This window comes from Myxocyprinus asiaticus, chromosome 19 (assembly GCF_019703515.2).
Source record: "Myxocyprinus asiaticus isolate MX2 ecotype Aquarium Trade chromosome 19, UBuf_Myxa_2, whole genome shotgun sequence".
NCBI lineage: Eukaryota > Metazoa > Chordata > Actinopteri > Cypriniformes > Catostomidae > Myxocyprinus > Myxocyprinus asiaticus.
In genome coordinates, this window is record NC_059362.1 from 44,552,170 (window position 1) to 44,569,930 (window position 17,761).

The 17,761-nt window shown below is 37.5% G+C and overlaps 1 protein-coding gene across 2 annotated transcripts in view; it reads right to left on the reverse strand.

Moving 5' to 3' along the window:
- Nucleotides 1-17,761, reverse strand: part of LOC127409603 (filamin-A-interacting protein 1) — a 29,175-nt gene that overhangs the window by 6,603 nt on the left and 4,811 nt on the right. For both annotated transcript variants that reach the window (XM_051644280.1, XM_051644279.1), the window contains exons 2-4: nt 7,595-7,882; nt 5,199-5,372; nt 4,675-4,853 (exon numbers count right to left, since the gene is read on the reverse strand). In XM_051644280.1, coding sequence (XP_051500240.1) covers nt 4,675-4,853; nt 5,199-5,372; nt 7,595-7,876 — 635 coding nt within the window. In that variant the 5' untranslated portion in view covers nt 7,877-7,882. The remainder of the gene's footprint in view (nt 1-4,674; nt 4,854-5,198; nt 5,373-7,594; nt 7,883-17,761) is intronic.

Here is a 17,761-nt window from a genome sequence, read left to right on the forward strand (position 1 = left end):
GTTTTCAATATTAAAATTATTTCTCATATCCCAGCTTAATGAGCAGAATTAACAATAAGTAAGCCATTTGTAGATTGATTTCACCTAAAAGTGTAACACTGTGGCACTATCCAAACATTTTTTTTTATTTGAGCAACCTATCCAGCCCAACACAGCAACACTGAATTAATCAATGGTATGACTTTAAGGGGGGACTCTGTTTGTCCAACCAATGAAAGAAAGTGGGATTTTTCTGGAATCTTGTTTAAAAAACAGTGATTATTTTTGCAGTTTCATTAGGTGGCTGTACTGGAGCAGAAATTACACAAATTTAAATTTTAACACAATGACAAATTTAGTGTTGTGATGGGGAAACTGCCGTTTACAACATTTTGCTTTCCCAGGAGAGTATGAAAAGATTCTAATTGAGAGCTATATGGTTATGAGGAAATATAATATGAGAAGACAAGCATGATAGTTGGGAGAACAAAGAAAGGGGGTCGCATCAGTGACTGAACGCTTCTGTGATTTTCTCTGACAGTAGTTACGGCGCATTTCACGCTTGCATGAGCAGAGCATTTTAATAGCTTACGAGCAGCTTGGCACGTCAGCGGGGAAAAGTTCCCACCTGGCAAAAAGTCCACTAGCACATCACAAGAGCTGAATTTGTGCCAAGAAAGACACTTGAAGAAAAGCCAATGATGCTGGGTAATGCTTACACTAATCTAGTTCTGTGGGAGTCTCTGTGCTTAAAGCAACATGTCCTTTGCAAAATAAGAGCCAGACTCTGCTAAGAGGTTAAATTCCATTATCTCATTTCCTTACACTTTTAAACATGCACAGTTGAGAATTTTTACAGTACTTACACACTATTACAAATGCAAGTTTCTTGCAGCACAATCAAGAATGAGTCTGTCGGTTAAACTTTCCCAATTTGCATTCACTTCAAACTGTTTTCAAACTCACCAACTAGCTGGGAAACAGTCCAGGTAGGTCCATGCCTAACGTGTTTTGAAGTGCACAGCTTATGTTAGTCTGCAGAGACACTCACAGCATCAATGAAAGTTTACCTGGATTAGCCATCACATTCCAAACATATCATCCAGTCACCAGTGAAAGATGAATGTGATGTGAAACAGTACTGCCCCACTTACTGTTGATATCATCCTCCAACACAAAACTGTTCTGCCCTTGTTCAGGCAAAAGAGGAGGAGCCAATAGAGAGCTTTTCATACACTCTTTCTCAGCTTTCCTCTCCTTTTCTTTTCAGAGACTGAATTCAAGACATTGTTTTAGGAAACAGTCAATTAGACTACTGGCCAATGCACTAAATGGCAAGTATCATTTCAAGGGTCATCTTTCCATTTCACATGATTAAAGTGTCCAAAATGACCCAATTACTTCCTTTCTCACTTGCAATCCAGTGTTCCCATGGGAACGGACAACAATGCGAGGGAGAAGTTTTGTTTTGTGAGAACAATGTCATAGTCTTTCTCTCTCTCTCTCGGGTAAGCTATAGTCCTGTCACTCAGAAATGTACAGAGGAAGCAAATCGAACAAAAAATACAGAAATAAAAAGAAATATTGAAACTTAGAGGACACCGACAGATTATGCCCTTTAATAAAATGTGTATAAACTGTTTGGCTGATGGGAAAGTGTAGGGTACTGCTAATTAAATAAATATTTGAAAATAGACCAAATAATTTCATTATTGTATATTACTGATATGGTTGGCATGCTCAGAGTTTGATGACAGCTGGGAAAATCTTCTGAAAATGTCTCATGTTGACATCAGATCTGCTGTGACATGTGGAACGAATGGCTTGTAAATCATAAATCATGTGAATGGTGATAGAACGACATCATCATTTGGTACCTACAGTAGTGTAAGTGCTACTGTGCCTGATTCAAATTACAGCCTGAATGAATATGAACTACCAGATCCAAGCAGTGCCACCTAGTTTAACAGTCATATCATATGTACTTTAAATTAGTGGTGCTTTTCAAGGCAAGGATCATGATTGCATAGTGGGTTGGTGATTTGAAAGAAAGAAAATGTGGGAAAGTTGTCAGGCCAACTCATTATGGTGGCAACTTTTGCACAGGCAAGTAAAAATCACTAAATCACTTCTAAATCACTTGCTTGCAAACCAACATTACTTTCGATTAAAAAAATAAAAAAACACCAAGCACACCATTTTCACTGCTTCGTATGCATTTTGTTTAATTTTGAACACAGCAAACTTAACTGTTGAAAATAAGCTATGCCAATTAAAGCTTCCCCCTTTCAGATAACAGTCTGTAAATCTCAATGAGAAACTTCAAGAAGAAAAACAGCAAGTGTAAATGTCTTGTGAAAGATAGAGGAATTGCATTACGGACGCTTCTAGAAGCTGAACCTACGGCAGTTTTATACTCCTGGCGGGATTCCACGCTGTCGCTTAGGGTTGATTCGCAGGTGGCGTGGTGCTGGCGTGACCTCACCTGCAATGAATCTCTGAAATGAGAGAATCGTGGAGGAATGTGCGCACACACACACAGGCTGGAGATGAGCATGATAACTGCAAGGAAGGAGCTCTGAATGGTGCCATTTAAAAAAAATATAGTGCAAAGAATATTCCACATTTCTCGTGTTTTCATATTTATAATTTTATTTTTCATATAATCGTTTAAAAAACATTCTGATGGTTCATCACACAAACAAGCTTGGGTTTAAAATGCAGTACAATTAACTAACCCTCATGTGGTGTTTAGGTCCAATTTTATTGTTGTTTCTTTAATAAAACAACAATAAATCTCAAGTGGGCCAAGGTTTGGTTACTTTTCCTACATTTGCCATCTGCACACACACACACACACACACACACACACAAAATAAACTGGACCGAATTCGATGAGTTTAGGGCACGTGAAAAAAAGTAATACTCGTGGTGTTCTGGGTTAATTTTGAACCGCCATAGTGAATGAATGGGAAAGACTAAAACACAGAGCATTTTTTTTATTTTTTTACACACACACACATTCATATATTACAACCAGGTATAAATTAGTGGATCTATGCAGCCATTTACTGGTAATTTCATGTGGCAGATGGCAGCAATTTATACTGTACAAACTATATATTCTACCCCCTAACCCTAACCCTACCCCTAAACCTAACCCTCACAGAAAACTTTCTGCATTTTATTTTTTATTTTTTTAAACATTGTTTAGTATGTTTTTTCTTTTTTTTCTCCCAATTTGGAATGCCAATGTGCTTTTAAGTCCTCATGGTCATGTAGTGATTCGCCTCAGTCCAGTGAGTGAGCAGCCTGCATAGTGAGATTTGAAAGAAAGAAAGAAAATGTGGGAAAGAAAGAAAATCTAGTCACTTGTCTAAATCACCAGGTGGTGGAGGATGAATCCCAGTTGCCTCCGCATCTGAGGCCATCAACCTGCACATCTTATCATGTGGCTTGTTGAGCACATTGCCACGGAGACATAGCGCATGTGGAGGCTTCATGCCATCCACTGCCGCATCTGCGCTCAACTCACCATGTACCGCACCGAGAACAAACCACATTATAGTGACCATGAGGAGGTTACCCCATGTGACTCTACCCTCCCTAGCAACTGGGACAATTTGGTTGCTTAGGAGACCTGGCTGGAGTCACACAGCACGCCCTGGGATTTGAACTAGTGAGCTAGCGAGCTAGCGAACTCCAGGGGTGATAGCCAGCGTCTTTACCACTGAGCTACCCAGGCCCCCTGTTTAGTATGTTTTTTTAAGCCTTTTGGTTTATGAGCACACTTGAGGTGACCTCATAAACCATGTTTATATCATAAATACATGTGTATAATCTAGAATAGTGCTAGTGAATAGTCCTCATATACCATATATACCTGAACACACACACACACCTACTGTTACTTCACTTCACTGACTAATTTTGATGCTTCCAAAAGAAATCCCAACTTTGCCATTGCAAAATGTTTATTTTAAGTGTTAAGTTTGTACACATAATGATATATTACTGTCCATTGCTGTTCATTTATGTTCACTGATGTTTGTTTTCTTGATATTTTTATTGATTTACTTTATTGAGTTATTGAATTATAATGTTTGATGTTTGAAATAAATTATACAGTAGGTAAGAAAAATGCTCACTGTATGTCAATAAGCATTTTTGCAATTTTGTAATTTTGCAATATATGTAGGAAATCATGAGCACTCACATTAAAATGAAGACTCCAGTCATATCAGTAACCTTATGAGAATACCTATTTGTGAGAACCACCCGTTTATTTAATAAACTGACCTAATTGGCTATTAATCACATTAATTAAAGCTCACCCCTTCTTTTGATGACAGTTTGAGACACTGTTGACCTACGGAGCTTGTCATTTGTGTTCAGTTGAGTCTATTCAGGTCCATTTATAGCACAGAAGGTCTAATCACTGGAGTTCTAGAGGGCCTCACTCTGTTTGTTTTTGTCTACAGAGGGCTTCACGCTCTCAGAAGACCTCCACACTAATGACAGGGCTCTTGCTGCCATCCCTTCATCTGCCGCGATAGAACTCATTGTGTGATGGAAACCAGCCTTTGGTTACCTATAGAATCATGTGCAATGTGCAATGTGCAATTCATGGATCTGATGCCACGTGATTTGATGAGGACACACACAATTTCACACATTCATTTCTCCTCTTCTCACCTCTCTCGTTCCTGTTCCAGAAGGTTGGTGAAATCGTCACTTTTGTTCATGAAGTCGATGTGCTTGCGTTTTTCATTCTCCAGTTCTGCAACTGTCCGTCGGTGGCATTTCTCTGCTAACAGCAGCTGTTCTAGCATGCGTCTGTATGTCTCCCGCTGTTTCTCCTCCAAACGGTCCAACTTTAGAGAAAGATTGATTATAGTCATCATCAGGGATGGATTACCGACCGGGCCAATGGGGCCAGTGCCCAGGGGCCCTTGACTACCAGGGGCCCTTGACTGGGGGGGGGTGCTTTAAGGTTGCGCAATCCAATTCGATTATAAATTAATCTTAAAATAGGTTTTATATATATATTGCATATATATATATATATATATATATATATATATATATATATATAACAATTCTGAACATGTTTTTATGATATTAACTAATTTATGACTGTACTGCATGAGTCCAACTCTTTGTTTTATTTTTTGAGGCAAATTTGTGTTTAGAAATGTTCCATCCCTACCGCTCCTCACCTCTATCATGGGTATCTCATACACGTCATCTCTCATCATGTCATTGCTTTTCATCAGACTGTCTCTCTGCAGAGCTTGAAGAGGTTTGATTGGAGCTGCAGAACCGTAATGAGCTTCTAGAACCTCAGGCCGTGTTCTCTCAGACTGTAGCATGTGGATAATGTCTTCACGTGCCTAAAACAATATAAAAATGTATATAATATAAATATAATTTACAAATTATATGCAATATATGCAGATTAACAATCCATTGATGGTATTAGTTGGTAGATTCATACCGTAGTACTAAATGATTACCATATTCATGAAATATGGTATTTACAATACCATAAATTATAAAACATTATAATATCTTGGTATGTTTAAGTTAATGATGGCAGAATATTGCTAGAGAAGATGCAGAAAAAGGATTGACTATTTAAAAAAAAAAAACTCCTTGAGCATTTGTTGTTCATTGAGTCAATTGCCAGTATGGTTTGAAAGATTACATAAATTAGACTACATTTATAATCAAGGATGATTGTGTTTCCCATGGTTTATGGGTGGTGAGAAGATAACATTCTCACTCTACACCACTAGAGAGGGATGTATGCTTTAAAAGCCACTGAATCAGAACACTAATGAACAGAACACTAGTTCAGAATAGAATACTAGATAGGGTATTACAGCTTACTGAATATCATATACTGTATACTACCTAATTAAAAAAAAATTGCATGTGAAACCGTATAATAATATAATATAATATACATATATAATACAGTATAGCATTTTTGTAAAGACACATTTCAAAAAGTAGTATGCTACATCGTTGTCACATTATGACCTTCAGTGGTGTCCAGTTCTAATCTCAGAACTTTTCAAGTCAAGGGCACTGCATCGTGCACTACAGTACTTAGTGTGCTCTGTAGTATACTGCACATTTAGGTTAATGTATTAGGTCATCTGAGTATTCAGTGCATACAGAAAATTTGCATACTGAGTGTGCACAGAATACATAGTGCAAAAACAGTGCGAGTAGTATGGTCGTATGCTGTTGTGAACACAGCTAATGAAATTTTGGTAACCCTAACATATTCATATAGATGTTAAAAGATTTTTTGTGTGTTAATAATGAGTCGTCAGTTTGGTAAGAGAATATCAAGGTGGTATTTACTGTACAAATCAAGATGGTAGTCATTAATGATGGCGGGACGCTTGCAGGAATTTACTATGATAGCAACAGTTTCTGCCAAAATATTAATTACAGTTACTACTGTAAAATCCAAACAAATGCATGTGGGATGTCCTATTAAACAGTGTAAGATGCTTTAAGAATTTGTGACTATTTCATATTTTCATTTTTTGTTACAATGGTGGCTAATATAATGTCACCACAGTTACAAGACATATATATATATATATATATATATATATATATATATATATATATATATATATATATATATATATATATATATATATATATGGAATGTAACTTAATTTGGTAACATTGTACAATAAGGTACATGAACTAACAATTAACAATACTTTTACATCACTTATTAATCTTAGTTAATGTTGCTTTCAACATACTTTTTTTATTTTTTTTATTTTTATTAGGAGTTGCATATTTTATATATTTTACCTTTTTATAAATTAAAGGATTATTCTGGGTTCAATACAAGTTAAACTCAATAATCAGCATTTGTGGCATAATGTTGATTACCACAAAAATACCTACGACTCGTCCCTCCTTTTCTTTAAAAAAGTTTCAGTGAGGCACTTACAATGGAAGTGAATGGGGCCAATGTGAAAACATTAAGACAATCACTGTAATCGCCACAAGACATAAACAACATGATTTTAGTGTGATAAAATCGCTTAACCTTTTCTGTGTAAACTTATATCCAATTTTACAACTTTGTTGCCATGACGATTTAATGTCAACAAACCCTAAAACCCAAAAACAATAGTAAAAATGAAGATTTAAACAACTTTACAGCCCAAATAATACACAAGTTTTAACAGAACAATTTATGTAAGTGCTTTAATAAGATTATAAGCTTCACATTTCGGCTTTTAAACTCTCCAAAAATTGGCCCCATTCACTTGCATTGTGAGTGCCTCACTGTAACCTCGATATTTGCTTCTTCTTTTTTATGTTTGTGTTAATCAGTATTATGCCACAAATGCTGTCTATTGAGCTTCACTTGTATTGAACCTGAAGCATCCTTTTAAAAAGATTAATAAATGCTGTAAAACATTGTTCATTGTTAGTTTACCATTCTTAATGCATTTTCTAATGTTAACAAACAGAACCTTAATTTTACAGAAAGTTTAAACTATGGTATTTTGGCAGACACTAGAAACCATAACATTAAATGACAATGTGTAGTCACTGTAGACGGTCTCACCTGAACTTCTCCCTCCATGACTCCCAGTAGATGAACGAGATCTTCTTTAGACAGATCCATCAGTCCAGCTTTTCTCTGCTGTATTTCATGAGGGCTCTGCGGTCTTTTCAAAGTCCCAGACACATTAAGCTTCTCTTCACTGGTCTCTTTCTCCTTCTGAGCTTTGCTTTTCTTCTTCATCAGGTCCTGTATGCTTCCTTCCTTCTCTGTGTTGTGGATTTTAGCGGGCGGTTTGAGAGGTCTGTTCTCTGGCCCCTCCGTATCGCTGGTCCTGGACCTCATCTTCACCTGGATGTGAAAACAACAGTGTGATGAGCGTCACCTACAGATACACCTGAGACAACATCACAGAGCACGTGTCATGCTTTATAAGACAATAAAATGTGACCTGCTCTATCATTTTAATCACTTTGCATTCAAATGATTACATCTCAACAATGGATTGGAGCAGAAACATAATAATCATATTTTTAGGGGGGCCTGGGTAGCTCAGCAAGTACGCTGACTAACAAACCTGGAGTCGCGAGTTCGAATCCCAGGGCGTGCTGAGTAACTCCAGCCAGGTCTCCTAAGCAACCAAATTGGCCTGGTTGCTAGGGAGGATAGAGTCATATGGGGTAACCTCCTCGTGGTCGCTATAATGTGGTTTTCGCTCTCGGAGGGGCGCGTGGTGAGTTGTGCGTGGATGCCGCAGAGAATAGCTTGAGCCTCCACACGAGCTACATAAAAAGCCTTAATAAGAAGAAAACATTCCCTCAATTGATCTGAGTAAAACTTGCGCCTCAAAAACTTGTGCTTTCAGAATTACCTTCACTTAACTTGGTGATCATATAAAATAAACGTAACTATTTAAGTTAAGGTAACTAGATGCAACTACACTTGAATGATGTTGTTTCTACTTAATTTTAACTGAATGGACTCAATTTTAGGTCATACAATAACGCAGTTTAAGGGATAGTTCACCCAAACAATAAATGTATCTCGTCATTTACTCACTTTCATGCCATCCCAGACGTGTATGACTTTCTTCTGCTGAACACAGATGAAGATTATTAAAAGAATATCTTAACTCTGTAGGTCCATACATTGCAATGAATCGTGGCCAGAACTTTGAAGCTCAAAAAGCATATAAAGGTAGCATATAAGTAATCCATATGACTCCAGTGGTTTAATCCATGTCTTCTGAAGTTATATGATAGGTGTGGGCGAGAAACAATATTTAAGTCCTTTTTTACTATAAATTCTCCTCCCTGCTCAGTAGGTGGTGATATACATGAAGAATGCGAATCACCAAAAAGAAAAGAAGAAGAACGTGAAAGTGAAAGTGGAGATTTATAGTAATAAAGAGCTTAAATATTGACCTGCTTCACACCCACACCAATCATATCACTTCAGAAGACATGGATTTAACCACTGGAGTCATATGGATTACTTGTATGCTGCATTTATGTGCTTTTATGTGCGTTCCGTCCACCATTCACTTGCATTGTATGGACCAACAGAGCTGAAATATTCTTCTAAAAATCTTCGTTTGTGTTGTGTTGAGTGTTGTGTTGTGTATGAGGGAATTTTCATTTTTGGGTGAACTATTTTGTGCATTTACAACTATTTTAATGACACGTTTCTGTCTGTCATACGGTGATTTTTAAAAATCTGTATAATACAAATTGTTAATATAAATACAAAGAAGCTAATACAAAGGTGTGCAGTCTTGAGCTATAGTAATAGTTGAATATCTAGTTTGTCCTTGTAGCTAATCTGCGATTGCCTTGTTTCTCATGTTCCCATGCAGATTTTAAGAGGGGATTTCCCTGAGAGAGAGATAGAGAGAGAGAGAGAGAGAGAGATCTTTATGTAATCCCTGAGCTCATCTATGACAACAGATTTTTGATAAACAGTGTATGAACTGCCTCCCGAATTATCTCACATTGAACCTATCTGACCTGTTACAGTCACATCTGTTGTCAGAGGATGATCTCTCATTACCCACACATCTCACAAGGTCTATATTCTCATCACTGCATGCGAAACGAAAGGCAGTAAAAGTTTAAAAACCAGTGCATTCATCAAAACTTATAACTAAAACAATACAGTATGTGCCCAATATGTTGAATTTTGCACTAGGGCACGAGGACGGTTAAATAGAACAAATCTTACACATATGAGCTAGGGATACAAACTTTGTGTGCCGATACCGATATCCAGTTATTTAGAACGACTGATATAGATAGTTTGGTGGTTCTCCTTTTTTAGCCTACCTTGTTTCAAATCACTGATGTCAACCAATTCAAAGTTATTCCACACGAGACATTTTTTTAACACACACAGCACAAGTTGTAGGCTAATTGTCCGCATTCTTTTGACAAGATAAAATCAGCCCTGATCATCGGCTGTTTTTAAACAATCGGCCGCTGTCTGATAGCACAAATATTTGCTTTTATCGGCTGATACATCGAGGCATCACTAAAATGAGCATTTGATTATTACTCTACGCAGAATGAAGCTTTTGGTAAAACTTTATAGCTACATTTACATGTGTTCAACTAGGATACACTTTCATCTAAAGTGATTTATAAATAAGGAAATTGGACTTTATAGCCAAAGTTAAAATTATGACTTGAACAGCCATTAAAAAAAAAAGCCATGTAGTCAAAATTTTACTGGATAAGTTTGAATTTAGGTTGTGAAAAGAACCATTAAAGTTTCAATTATGATGTGAACATTTAGGGCCCTATTTTAAGAGCACTAGCACTAACCGCATATGCCTTAAGTCATACACGCAAATTCAATGAGCATGGCCATGAAGTTCTGGTATTTTCTTGCAATTATGCGCTAAGTCTAGGTGCAAGTGGGTTTGGCGAAACTGCACGTGCAAAGCGTTAATGGGCTGGGTCAAGTGCAATTTAATTCTGAGGTTTTTCTCCGGCACTGTCTGCATCCTATTATAAAGTCCATTCCCTCAAGCACCAGCGATATAAACAAAGACAGCACATTCGTATGAAGTTGGTAGTGTAAATTGGCTGTATGTAATGAATTAGAAGAATAGAAATATGGACTCACATTGTTTTGTGCATTTACTGCGTCCTTGAATGTCTGGCATATTTCTAGTGACGCTCGTTTTATACACATGGAAAATTTGGTTCTTGTCAGGATTTGGATTTACGCTCCACTAATTTATAGAGAATGTAAGTATTATTAATAATTTTCATCTACTGACACGGCTAGTATTAACAGTGATTGTACTCGAACGCACTTCACTTCTACCGGTCGGTTTGGATTTTGAAAAATGTAATTTAATTGATTGAAAAACGAAAAAAACTGAACCAAAATATTTCTAAATTCAAATAACACTTCAAACAAAATGAAAATGAAGTGGTCAAAAAAAAAAAAAAAAATCATACCAAATCCAAATATTTCACTCTGTTCGAATTCTTCCACCTTTTGCAGTGACTTAAAAATCACTCTACGACAACAGGTGGAAAAATACCAATAAAATTAGATCATAAATACAATTGCAATTATAAACATAATAATAATAATAATTGAAAAATATACCATGACCTTTAGATAGTTTAACATAAATATCATAAATATTTGTTTCATTAAAATGTCTACAACAGTGATCGTCATGGACATAATTTGATGTTCCACTATAGTTTCAGAGTTTGGACATGAACTTTATTACCACCTGCAGGTGGAATCTCCAAACTGCAAATGCAGGAACTGAATTTAGACTTTGCATTGAAAACCGACATCCTTTTGAAACGTCTTAGCGCAATTACTTATTTCTCAGGAAAATAGCAAATTGCACTTTGCGCCACTTCATTAATATACAATACACCCACAGTTTGCGCACATACACTCACAGATAGCGCAAACACGGCCACGCCCACAAGTGCTGGCACGAAAATTGCACTTACAATTCGCGCTCTCACGAAAATTGGATAAGACGTTGCACAAGCGCTTTGTGCACTCACGAAAATAGAGCCCTTAGTATGTGTTTTTTAAAGACTAAAATTGGACTTTTGGTACACGTCTCTTAGCTCTGAAGCCATCAAACTGCTGCTGGTGTTCTGAGAGGTTTTTAGCACATTAATATGTGCTTGCTTGGGTGTTCTGGGTGATTGCTAGGTTGTTGCTAAGTGGTTGTTACCTTGTTCTGGGTGGTTGCAAGGAGCCCACTCTCAAGTCTCTATTCTGATCATTAGATATGAGTCAGGTCACCCGTTTTATCATCCACCAGGCAAAAATCTTAAATCCGATGGCTTAGAAAAACGTAACATCACACCTTATGTCAACAAGCCACATGAATGGAAGTATCATGCATGTCTGTAAGCGGTGCAAGTTACATTCCCAAGTATACTACTTAGGTTTAGGGGTTAGTTCAAATCTCTAACTTTAAATATGAGAAATAGTATTGTAATAGTGATGCTTGCCGTAGTCTCAGGCCCCTGGAAAGGGGTCACGGTGTTATCCAGATATTTTGCGATCTTGTAAATCTGATGAAACCAGTATTTAACCAAAGATGGGAAAACCCTGGCAGCTGATCTTTAGTGCTTACGTTATAAATAGCAAAGCTTTGCATCGTTGCAGCCATGGACGTGTTTTCATTTTGATTGTGACTTTGATTTACTGTGCAAGCCATTCTCCTCTGTTATGACATTTAATCACAGTTCAAAATAGCAAAAATACATGTATACACAAAAAGTGACAGTCATCCTGTCGGCTATAACAAAATCCAAAGTAAGACCGTAACTGCTGACACAGCGACACTGTTCATCCAACATCCAAGCAGTGATTTAGATGCGAGTTGAACCTATTATACTGTTATTCACAAACGCCAGTGCTCTAATTTGAGAAAGGGTGCATTTATAGGAACATGATAATGCCTGACAGTTTTTGGGTGACCTTAGCTCGGTTATTATTAGTGGCTGAGGCAGCTGGGTGCATATAAATGAAGGTTTATCTTCAACATAAACCGAGAATATCTACCTCACTTCTCAAGAACTCCCTGTGCGCTCCACACAGCTGCTCAGTGCTGAAATTGAATGGTATTTATAGAGAAGTCCACACATGTGCACCGGATACACCAGGAAAACTTTATCTGCCAATCAGATCTCGGCACATGCCAAAGGTTGTTTAACTTCACAGCTACAGGTTTTATTACATGTAAGTCTCTAGAGAAATTAAGATTGACAAATTGCTGTAAATGAACAGCAGTTGCTTGCAGTGATAGTTAATTCCTCAGATTCTTGGGGTATTTTCAGCGGAGGTGGGTGAGCATCGTTAGCACTTTGTTTATTTTTGGTGGTGGACACTGCAACAGCTTGACAAACTAACACACACACACACACACATAGACACACACTCAAACACTGGCACATTGGCATAACTGTATGGCTAATTTGGGAACACAAAAGCTGGCTCATGCCAAACCAAGCATTGCCACCTTAACTTTCAGTCCACAATATAAAGAAAAAAATATATACTTTTTTTATTTGTCATAATGTAGATGAAGCCTACTTTCAAGACCATTAAATTTGTTTTGCATTCTTTAAAAAAAATATTACCCACATACAAGGAACATTCCAACAACTTTGTCTAATGTTATGTAAAGGTTAGGAACAAAAATTGTTAAAATAATGTTAATGGAACATCCTTAAAACATTATTAGTATTCATTAAAAGTTCTCACAATGTTAGAAGAAAATATTCAAAGTGCAACATTGTTCGTACATTCTTTAAACTACATTTTTGTCTTGATACTTTGTTTTCTAAGAGTAAAAACGGAAAAATCGTCAAATAAACTTTTTGGGAAGTTTTCACATTTTCATGAATGCTTCATGCAAACCTTTAAATAACGTTCGATTTATATAAGAATACTGGACATTTTCACACTCCCACAGCCACAATGTACAGTTTGGAAAACGTTGTAAGAATATCAATGAAATAACGTTCTACTCGCGTTAGGAAAACTGGACATTTTCACACTCCCACAACCCCAATTTAACGTTTAAAACGTTACATAGCCGTTATGTTTTGCATGGCTCTCAAGGGGTCAAGCTTTGACTGGTTACCAAGATCCAGTCACTGCGGGTATATGATGTAACTAAAACATAGCTATGTATTCTGATATCAAATAAAATCAACATACCAACATTTATCAACATAAAAATTGGACATATTCTGATATATTATAGTAGATATACTATATACCAGTGCCACATTTTTGGAGGGCTCTTAAAAGTGTGAAAGGGACTTTTCACTCTATTTTCCCCCGTCTCCAGTCCTTGAGGAAAAAGCTTTTTTAAAACAGAATTTTATTTAGCCATGCGAATAAAACTACATTTTGACTAAATAAGGGCAGAGAAACTCACATTCAGGGATTCTATCTGGCAGACACAGAAGCATTGCATTAGTGTTGATAATATGATTGCCAAAATTAAACTCATCATGCGGCAATAATTTCAACACATAAGAACTATTTGTATATCTGGGAAGACATCTATACTCCCAGTGAGATAGAGAGAGGGAGATAGGTGAGACAAGAAGAAACATTATACAAGTCACATTTCTGACTGAGTTTGTTTGGTATAATTTGAGTTTGAAGTCCACAGGGATTTACCTTGCTTATTAATGTGTTTAATTAAGGTCTGTCAGTCTGTCTGTCTGTCTGTCTATCTATCATATTGGAAAGGTAGTACCCAAATTCATACAGAATTCCAGCGTTTTGTCATTCAACAAGCATTTAGATTCTGAGTAGTAGCCCAGTGCTGCCATAACAATGCTTTTCTATTGAAGGTCTACAAACTTAATCTAATAAATGTGTCACCCTAAATGGGAAAGAGAGAGAGCATGCAAGAGTGAGAGATAGAGGACACACTGTAGAGAGGTTGTAGAGTGCACATAAAAATAGGAATCATAAACTGCGGCCTAGTTTAAAATGGCACCTGATGAGAAACTGGAGTGATGTTTTATGCGAGAGTTCAAAAGGGAGTCACACAGTACTACTGCCTTTAAATTCACCTCTTGTCGATACAGTTTTAACTCCGTAATAGAGTACTTCAATTGGAACAGGGACCTTAAATTAATAGTTGGCCCAAAAATGTAAATTCTCTCATCATTCACTCCCCCTCATGCCATCCCAGATGTGTATGGCTTTCTTTCTTCTGCTGAACACAAATGAAGATTTTTAGAAAACATCTCATTTTTGAGTGAACTATATCTTTAACAATAGATAATGGCTGATCTTTCTTGGTTTACAAGGGTCAATGACATGACACTCATGTTTTGCGCTGGTGGGGTTGTGGCAGTGTGTTTCACTGTTCCCTTTGGCATATAGCGGAACCGTTACGCAGCCAGCACACCGGGAAAAGTCTCAGTTCTCCTGATGGCTATTCCGCCCCTGTACATAAGCGAGTTGAGAGCTCGAAGATCATTGTAAACGGCAAGTAGATTGTAGTGTTACAGCTTGTCGAGTTTGCCAAACAAAGGTGTCATGTCCCGGTGCTACAGTACATCAAACATGTTGATTTATTTATGCCGACATTAAGAAAGAGCTGAAAGAGGAGCAGCAAGTTGCACACTGAGCATGATCACATGCAAAGCGAGATGCTCATAACTATCAGAAACCAGCTTATTCCAAAAAAAATTGACAACATAAGAAACCTGCGATTATATGAGACTTATTATTCTCTGCTTTTGATGTCGAAACGTAAACGGCTATGAGCACAACACTTGCACGCACTGGATAAGCCGTTAAGACTTCTAAAGTTTACATGCAAAGTGAAACCAGAAAAATTACGTGTGCTAATCGATTTTTGCTCAATCTGCTAAATAATATTGTATTACAGTTGAAGTCAGAAGTTTACATACACCTTAGCCAAATACATTTAAACTCATTTTTTCACAATTCCTGACATTTAATCATAGAAAACATTCCCTGTCTTAGGTCAGTTAGGATCACTACTTTATTTTAAGAATGTGAAATGTCAGAATAATAGTAGAGAGAATGATTTATTTTAGATTTTATTTCTTTCATCACATTCCCAGTGGGTCAGAAGTTTACATACACTGTGTTAGTATTTGGTAGCATTGCCTTTAAATTGTTTAACTTGGGTCAAATGTTTTGGGTATCCTTCCACAAGCTTCTCACAATAAGTTGCTGGAATTTTGTCCCATTCCTCCAGACAGAACTGGTGTAACTGAGTCAGTTTTGTAGGCCTCCTTGCTCACACATGCTTTTTCAGTTCTGCCCACAAATTTTCTATTGGATTGAGGTCAGGGCTTTGAGATGGCCACTCCAATACCTTGACTTTGTTGTCCTTAAACCATTTTGCCACAACTTTGGAGGTATGCTTGGGGTCATTGTCCATTTGGAAGACCCATTTGTGACCGAACTTTATCTTCCTGGCTGATGTCTTGAGATGTTGCTTCAATATATCCATATCATTTTCCTTCCTCATGATGCCATCTATTTTGTGAAGTGCACCAGTCCCTCCTGCAGCAAAGCACCCCCACAACATGATGCTGCCACCCCCATGCTTCACGGTTGGGATGGTGTTCTTCAGCTTGCAAGTCTCACCCTTTTTCCTCCAAACATAACGATGGTCATTATGGCCAAACAGTTCAGTTTTTGTTTCAGCAGACTAGAGGACATTTCTCCGAAATGTAAGATCTTTGTCCCCATGTGCACTTGCAAACTGTACTCTGGCTTTTTTATGGTGGTTTTGGAGCAGTGGCTTCTTCCTATATTCATCTCTAGGAGACAGAATGCGTCTCCTTCCTGAGCGGTATGATGGCTGCGTGGTCCCATGCTGTTTATACTTGCGTACTATTGTTTGTACAGATGAACGTGGTATCTACCACCCAGAATCCACATTGTTCTAAAGGGCAATATTAATTTAACAGTGATGTTTTTTTAGGCAAGCTATTGCTTACTATTACTATTGCTTACACATAGGATTAGGGATTTCTACAAACCCCTAAGTATTAAACTCTGTTGCATAAATCAACCCACATGGTTTGTGCTATAGACAAGAATGATACATAAAATCATGCGGCTTGTTGAGGAGATGTGATCAGACTTACAGTTTTAACCTGGAGAATGCTAAAATGACAAAAACAAAAAAATCAGAGAGTTAGATACCAGAATATCACAGAGATGTGGGGATGGGCTCATTTGACTTGAGACAGTATAAGTAACCACCGAGCAACCATCCAGAACTCCCTAGCAATCGGATAGCAGTATGCTAACAACCACTCCGAACTCCAAAGCAACCACCCACAACACCCTCATGGCGGCAATAACTTCTCAGATTCTGAAAATGTAAAAATCCAGTATGCAATATTCTTTGGTAGATGCAAGCGGTGTAGTCAGCAAAGACTGTATCAGTGTGATGTGGCATTTCTGAGGAACACCTTTGCTATCTAGAACATATTTTCCATTGCTCAAATGTCTCCTTCAGATTCCCCTCCTTCACAAAGACATCTGTTGACCTAGAATGAGAAATATGTTTTGTAATAACCTCAGCGATACTCTCATACGCACTTTGAGAGTCAGTTATATAACTGCATTCTCTTTGGTGCTGCCTGGTTGTGATTGAATAAATGTAACTGAAAAGCATATTTTATTATCGCCACATGGTTCTGCTCTGGAGTGGACGCATGACCTCAGACCAGATGAACACATGCCTTTCTGATGGGAGGAAGATGATGTCATTGCTCTCATACTGTAAAAGTAGGACAAAGTAAAGACTCTTTAACATCTTAATTGTTTCTCCGAGACCGCAGTGTGATTAAATGGCAAGTGAAAGGAGACATTTGCTTAAGTCTCCTGCTTCTCAGATGGTCCTTCTGGGAAAAAAGACTGCAGTAATCTCACATGCTTTTCTTCAAGAGACGTGTATGTCCACAATGGTCTCAGTGAGAACTTCATTATGTCTCCTGAGCTTTCATTAAACAATCTGTGAGCAACTGTCCAAATTTGTAGGATGTCAAAACGAATCCATCAGAAAACGAAATCTACGAGTTCTGCTTGTTGATCTGGAAGAGATCTAGAGTAAAAGCGTGAAGTCGTCAGAGACTCCAGATCTCTCAGTGTCTGCAGTAATGCGTTTGGCTCACTGCCGTAGTCTTCTCTGACAATAGGTGTGGGCTGCAGTACAGA